The sequence below is a fragment of the Triticum urartu genome, chromosome 4 (genome assembly GCF_003073215.2).
Source record: "Triticum urartu cultivar G1812 chromosome 4, Tu2.1, whole genome shotgun sequence".
Classification (NCBI taxonomy): Eukaryota; Viridiplantae; Streptophyta; class Magnoliopsida; order Poales; family Poaceae; genus Triticum; species Triticum urartu.
The window spans coordinates 460483025-460490665 of NC_053025.1; the positions used below are offsets into that span (position 1 = coordinate 460483025).

Sequence of the window (7641 nt, forward strand, 5' to 3'; positions counted from 1 at the left end):
GAAACCAATATTATTGAAACTGTAACCCCGGAGGAATACATAAGGGACACTTTCCAGAATGTTTCAGACTCCGAAAAGGAATAGGTATGTGGTACGGTAAGTAAACCGACTCCAAAACAGTTCTAATGGCCATTTTTCTCTGTTTTGGAATATTTAGAAAAATAGGAAAATAAGAAGCAGTCCGGGAAGGACACGAGGCATCCACGAGGGTGGGAGGCGCGCCCTACCCCCTGCCTTGTGGGCACCTCATGCGCTCTCCGGACTCCATTTTCTTGCACCATACTTCTTTTAGTCGGTAAAAATTCATTATATAATCTCCCGAAGGTTTTGACCACCGTATCAGGCAAATATCTCCTATCTTTGTTTCGAGCTGTTTTTCTGATAGATCTAGCCGCCATGGCTTCTTCAATTGCCCCCAAGGACAAGTTCTTCGAGAAGGTCATCAACCCCTACCTTGCGGAGGTGCTGCAACACCCTCAAACCATTGAGATGCGTGAGGGTTTGTTGCACATCCACGATGTGGAGGGACCAAGGAGGACCGGAAGCGTGGAAACAAGGATCGAGGTGATGGAGCAACAAGTTTTGAAGTGTCAGGAGATGGTGGAGCGTGGACTCGACTCCAATCACATAATGATCACGGAGTTCACCAACAACCACAAGCTGGACGTCAAGGACATCGGGGAGGCCATCTTCAAGCTTCATGAGAAAATCGAGCACCTCCAAGCCCAGATATATGACCTGCAAAATCAGAACTGTGAGTATGAATATAGATTCAAGAGGATGAGTTTGGCTGCAGATTTAAGGATCCTGGAGACTCGATCATCCTTCTATGATGGTGAGCCTATGCCTTGGAAGAGGGACGACAAGCCTACATCGTCAACAACTCCTTCATCACCACCTCCGAGGAAGGAAACATAAACACATGGGTATGGGCACTCCCCTTGGCAACTGCCAAGCTTGGGGGAGTGCCCCGGCATCGTATCACCATCACAACTTTTATCTTTACTATTTTTCTTAGTTTGACCCTTTTGATAATATCTTGATCTAGTAGAATAAAGTTTTAGTATGATCTAGTTGTGAGTTTTGCTTTATGATCTTCCTATGTAATCGAGTCCATGAGCTATATATAATAAAGATTAGTGTTGAGTCAAGTGCTTGATTATTTTGCTAAGATCTTGAGGGAATAAAATAAAAGAGAAGAAATAAAAAGAAATAAAGAGATCATATGGATCTTATGGAGAGTAATGAGCTCACATATAAACAGTATGATGAATAAAAGTTGTCAAGAGTTGACAAACATAGTTTTGGTCATCGTTGCAATTAATAGGAAGTAATAAAGAAAGGGAGGTTCACATATAAATATACTACCTTAGACATCTTTTATGATTGTGAGCACTCATTCAAGTATGGCATGTTAAAGAGTTGATGTTGGACACGGAAGACAACGTAATGGGTTATGTTTTCTTACATCTGAGATAAATTATATTGTCATGGATCATCCAACATACTAAGCTTGCCTTTCCCTCTCATGCTAGCCAATTTCTTTGGACCAAGTAGAGATACTACTTGTGCTTCCAAACATCCCTAAACCCAGTTTTGCCATCAGAGTCCACTATATCTACCTATGGATTGAGTAAGATCCTTCAAGTAAGTTGTCATCGGCGCAAGCAATAAAAATTGCTCTCTAAATATGTATGACATTATTAGTGCAGAGAAAATAAGCTTTATACGATCTTGTGATATGGAAGAAATAAAAGCGACGGACTGCATAATAAAGGTCCATATCACAAGTGGCAATATAAAGTGACGTTCTTTTGCATTAAGATTTCGTGCATCCAACAATAAAAGCGCATGACAACCTTTACTTCCCTCTGCGAAGTGCCTATCTTTTATTCTTGTCTTATACTTCATGCAACGAGTCATGGTGATATTCACCTTTCCTTTTTACATTTTATCCTTTAGCAAGCACAACGTGTTGGAAAGATCCAGATATATATAGCTAATGGGATCTGAGTTTTCATGAACTATTATTGTTGACATTACCCTTGAGGTAAAATGTTGGGAGGCAAAACTATAAGCCCCTATCTTTCTCTGTGTCTGATTAAGACTTCATACCCATAAATATTGCGTGAGTGTTAGCAATTGTGAAAGACTAAAAGATGGTTGAGTATGTGGACTTGCTGAAAAGCTCTTATATTGACTCTTTCCTATGTAATGATAAATTGCAATTGCATCAATGACTGAGATTAGAGTTTGTTGGTTCTCAATAAAGTTTATGATTCATACTTGAAATTGTGATTGAATTGTTACTTTAGCATAAGAGATCATATGACAATATATATATTGTTGTTCTAAGAATAATCATGATGCCCTCATGTCCGTACTTTATTTTTATTGACACCTCTATCTCTAAACATGTGGACATATTTTTTTATTTCGGCTTTCGCTTGAGGACAAGCGAGGTCTAAACTTGGGGGAGTTGATACGTCCATTTTGCATCATGCTTTTATATCGATATTTATTGCATTATGGGCTGTTATTACACGTTGGGTCACAATACTAATGCATATTCTCTCTTATTTTACAATGTTTACATGAAGAGGGAGAATGCCAACAGCTGGGATTCTGAGCTGGAAAAGGAGCAAATATTTCAAACCTATCCTGCACAGTTCCAAAAGTAATGAAACTTCACGGAAGTTATTTCCAGAATATATAAAAAATATTGAGCGAAGAAAGTTCCAGAGGGGGCCACACCTTGGCCACGAGGGTGGGGGCGCACCCAACCCCCTAGGCGTCCCCCTGCCTCGTGGGCCCCCTGGTGGCCCTCCGATGCCCATATTCTGCTATATGAGGTCTTTCATTGAGGAAAAAATCATAAGCAAGCTTTGGGGAAAAATCTCCGCCGCCACGAGGCAGAACCAATCTAGGGCTCCGGCAGAGCTATTATGCCGGGGAAACTTCCCTCCGGGAGGGGGAAATCATCACCATCGTCATCACCAACAATCCTCTCATTGAGAGGGGGTTAATCTCCATGAACATCTTCACCAACACCATCTCATCTCAAACCCTAGTTCATCTCTTGTATCCAATCTTTGTATCCAAATCTCAGATTGGTACTCCTTGTAGTTGATTACTCCTTGTAGTTGATTCTAGTTGGTTTACTTGGTGGAAGATCATATGTTCAGATCCATTATGCATATTAATACCCCTCTGATTATGAACATGAATATGCTTTGTGAGTAGTTACATTTGTTCCTGAGGACATGGGAGAAGTCTTGCTATTAGTAGTCATGTGAATTTGGTATTCGTTCGATATTTTGATGAGATGTATGTTGCCATCCCTCTAGTGGAGTCATGTGAACATCGACTACATGACACTTCACCATTGTTTGGGTCTAGAGGGAGGCAGTGGGAAGTAATAAGTAGATGATGGGTTTCTAGAGTGACATAAGCTTAAACCCTAGTTTATGCGTTGCTTCGTAAGGGGCTGATTTGGATCCATATGCATCACGCTATGGTTAGGTTTACCTTAATACTTCTGTTGTAGTTGCGGATGCTTGCAATGGGGGTTAATCATAAGTGGGATTCTTGTCCAAGTAAGGACAACACCCAAGTACCGGTCCACCCACATATCAAATTATCAAAGAACCAAATGCGAATCATATGAGCGTGATGAAAACTAGCTTGACGATAATTCCCAGGCTTGTACTTTGCTATAAAAAGGATTGGGCCATCTTGTTGCACCTTATTTACTTTTATCACTTGCTACTCATTACAAATTACATTATCACAAAACTATTTGTTACTGATAATTTCAGTGCTTGCAAAGAATACCTTACTAAAAACTGCTTATCATTTCCTTCTGCTCCTTGTTGGGTTCGACACTCTTACTTATCAAAAGAACTACGGTAGATACCCTACACTTGTGGGTCATCAACTACCACTACTAGGAAAAAGGCTACTAGCAGCGCGGGTAAAATAGCTACTAGCAGCGCGTGTACCAGCGCTACTAGTATCGCGCTACAGCTAATAGTTAGTAGCAGTGCGGGTGAAACCCACGCTACTACTAACATTTTAGTAGCAGTGCGGGCGCAACCCGCGCTACTAGTAATGAAATAGTAGTAGCGCCTCAGGTTTTTTCCCACGCTACTACTAAAAAGTTAGTAGTAGCGTGGATGCAAACCCACGCTACTACTAACGAAGTAGTAGTAAGGCGTTTGGTGTTTTCCCACACTACTACTAACTAATTAGGAATTAAAAAATAAAATCCATCAATTCCATTTTATGCATACAATTCTAACAACTAAAACAAGCCCAGATTTGTAATAAACCAGCAGCATTACACATCATTCCAAATCAAAGATTTATAAACCAGGAGCATTAGAGCATATCCATAGATCTACACTTATTGCCTAGTCACCTATTCCCAGCTAGTGCAAACACAGTTGAAAGCAAACAAAAATGCATAAAAACACCAAACAGTGGCATTCTATCCCTCCAAATGATTTGCTCCCTCTCCATCCTTGCAATCATCTTCTTCTCCCTTATGTGCTTCTCCCATTTCTAAACCCAAGATTTCTGTAAAGAGCAAAGAACAAATAAAATTAAATTTCAGCAGACATATATTTCCTTGCATGTAGTGATGTACAGTAGCTACGGGAATAAATATATGAAAACAAAAAAGTGAGTGATTTCTATTAACAAGAGATCGCCTATGTAATAGCTACAAACAAATGAAATTAATGTCTAGATAATATATATTGCCAACCAAGCCTAGATGAACTATATATTGCCAGGTAATAGGACATATCTAATTTTCACACTAATTGCCTTCAGTTTTCTTCAAAACTAAATATACTTAAACTTAGATCATTTCATATAGATGTTCAAAGGATAATACGGCTAAAAGAATCCAATTTCTTTGTTTTTTTGAAGTAGTTTAAAAGGAAAGCATTAACACATAATAGAAATGATTATCTGCCATAGGGTGATGCTGGACAGCTAAAAAGCTCACAACCCTGGAAAGAAGAACGGCGTGATAAAGGCGCGCGTTCCCTTCTAGTGACTACCATTTCTCCCCTGCTGGTTTCCTTAAAAAAATCTTCTACGGCTTCATAACAACCACCAGGCAGTAAAATTGCCCTATGGAGAATAAGTAGGAAAACATCGTGATCCCTTAAGGAGAACTTCCCATATCGTTCATGTTCAACAACTAATTCTATGTGTTTCATTGGTAGTCAAATATTATATTATATTTTTTTTCTATCTGTATATACCAGGATAGCAGGGTTACCTTTGCTTCCTTAACAGGAATGTGCAAGGAAAGAAGTGAAGATGCTGCGTCTGCATTCAGTAAATGAGATAAAAGTTGAGACTCTTGATAGCCAATATCCATTCTTACTTGTAATATTACAGATACAGAACTGACAAATGATCTTCATATTAAGCAGATACCACTTTCTAAGGTGCAAACATCTAAGGAAACTTAGTTGGTGCTAATCATGGAAGCGATCAACAACTGTTTATCTTCCTACATCAATTTCGATAGTTAACAGTAAGCAAAGATAGCATTATAATCCCAGCCAACTACGTATATAACTAGAAAAAAAATGATGAAAACAAGAAGACTGTCCAACCAATTGACTACAATTATTGAGGAGCTGCATGGAGAGTGCTAGTATTAAAATCGGGCTTGCAATCTAGGCTCGATCAAAACTGAAACTGAAATCGGCCTTGCAATCTAGGCTCCTCCACCTTTCACAGCGGTGGAGCAAACTGAAACTGAAATCGGCCTTGCAATCTACTACAAACCCTCTACAAAATTCGTATTGAAACTTTTTTTTAAAACAGCCTCTACAAGGCCGTAAACTGGCAAGCGCTCAGGATACTAACTTTCGGGACAGCAAACTAAAACGATGGCTGCTCTCAAACCATACATCCAAACGACGCAAATAAATACTCTACGGAAAGCTTGGAACTTCCTTTACAAATTTCATATAGAGGCAACTCGAAATTCTAAGAATAACTAACTCGTTTTCACCTAGAAGTTGGCTGTCCAGATTTGACAGTGCAGTTTTTAACTGAACCAGATTCATCCCAACTGGACAGTGGTCCAAGACATCCTTGCCAGCCCCACCCATCTGGGGTTGGTGATGAGAACAACACTTTTAGATGATAGCAAGCAAGCAGAACGAACTGAAAAATTATTTTGGAGGCTAGAACAAAGCACTAGAAAGCAGGCAAGGCAACGATGGGCCTGAGATCAAGGAGTAAGAAGCTTATTTTGTTCGTGGCACCAAAGCTAGCAGCCCTGCAACAACAGATCTGAACAGAGGCAAAAGCAAACAAAGTTGTGCATGCGTGCATGAATGCAGCAGGGAACAAACAAGGCCTGCCAAATGAAAAAGAGAACCAGCTCATAATTATTATTTTTCTATCATGTGTGTAAGTAATTCAACAGTTTCACCAATAATTTCTCTGCCATCCTGTTTTATCTCATCCAGGCATGATTATGCATAGGCGTGAAGTGTTATTTGGGGATTGATTGATCCCATCCTGGATGGTAGACACATTATTGCATAGAAGATCAAGACATGGGCACATACAGATTGATTTTTGTTTGCCAGGCGCACATACAGATTGATTTTTGCAGTATCAAGAGAAGGAGAGAGAGAGGATGGACCTTGACTTGCTCCATGACGTCGTCGGTGCTAGCTAGGGTTGCAGCAGTAGCAGAAGCACAGCGGCGTCCAGAGATGATGCCGGCATCCCAATCTTCCTTTTCTCCCCTGCCGCACATCTGTCTACAAGAGAAGCCCAGATCAGATGCGATTAGAGAGAGAGAGAGAGGTGATACCTTGACTGAGCTGCTCGTCATGGGTCGGAGATGTCGGCAGCGGCGGGGTCGGAGCTCGATGGCATGGATGGCGGCGTCCCGGGAGAGAGCGCGGGGAGGAAGCCCCCTCATTCCTCGTCACCCTTGGCGTGGATTTGGAGAAGGAGCCTCGCGTCCTGGATCGACGGCGGCGCAGATCCAGATGCCCCGCCATGGGCATGACCAGTCCCGATCTGATGGCGCCTGCCTGCTCGATCTAGTCTAGGGGCATATAGATGGATAGAAGGTGGGGGAAGGTGGAGGGAATGAGGGCGGAGGGCGCCGGCCGGTGGGATTGCCGGGCGGATGAGTGCGGCGGCAGTTGTGGATGAGATGAGAGAGAGAGAGAGAGAGTTTGGTGGGGTGGGGGTCGATCGGGGTCGGTGTGCCGGTGTGGTGTGGGGTGGACACGCTCAGGCTCCTTTGATTCAAAGGAATTCTATAGGATTTCTGGAGGATTGAAGTTCTTAAGAATTTTTCCTATGTTGGTCCTTTGATTCATAGGATTGCATTCCATAGGATTTTTTTCTGTGGAATTTTTTGTTCTACATTTCATAGGAAATCTAACATCCACCCCAACCTCTTTTTACAATTCCTTTGCTTTTCCTGTGCCATCAAACACTTCATGCTAATCCTGTAGGATTCATTTGTGCATGCCATTCCAACCCTATACTTTTCTATTCCTACATTTTGAAAATCCTATGAATCAAAGAGGGCCTCGGTAGAAGCGTGGGGTATCTCACCTCGCTATAGCTAATCGCTTAGCA

At 41.4% G+C, this 7641-nt stretch overlaps 1 protein-coding gene across 1 annotated transcript; it reads right to left on the bottom strand.

Annotated features, from left to right (window-relative positions):
* Positions 1–4297: 4297 nt before the first annotated feature.
* Positions 4298–7283, bottom strand: LOC125552059. Its single transcript, XM_048715523.1, has 3 exons — positions 6683–7283; positions 5294–5343; positions 4298–4578 (listed from the first exon to the last, which is right to left on the bottom strand). The coding sequence occupies exons 1-3, from the start codon at positions 6965–6967 to the stop codon at positions 4545–4547; spliced, it is 369 nt and encodes a 122-aa protein (XP_048571480.1). The 5' UTR covers positions 6968–7283; the 3' UTR covers positions 4298–4544.
* Between the last annotated feature and the right edge of the window lie 358 nt (positions 7284–7641).

Coding starts and splice junctions, on each gene's coding strand:
- LOC125552059 (XM_048715523.1), bottom strand. CDS start 6,967: ATGAGGGGGCTTCCTCCCCGCGCTCTCTCCCGGGACGCCGCCATCCAT. Junction 5,344..6,682: donor ACGTCATGGAGCAAGTCAAG/GTCCATCCTCTC, acceptor TACTGAATGCAG/ACGCAGCATCTTCACTTCTT. Junction 4,579..5,293: donor TTCCTGTTAAGGAAGCAAAG/GTAACCCTGCTA, acceptor TGCTCTTTACAG/AAATCTTGGGTTTAGAAATG.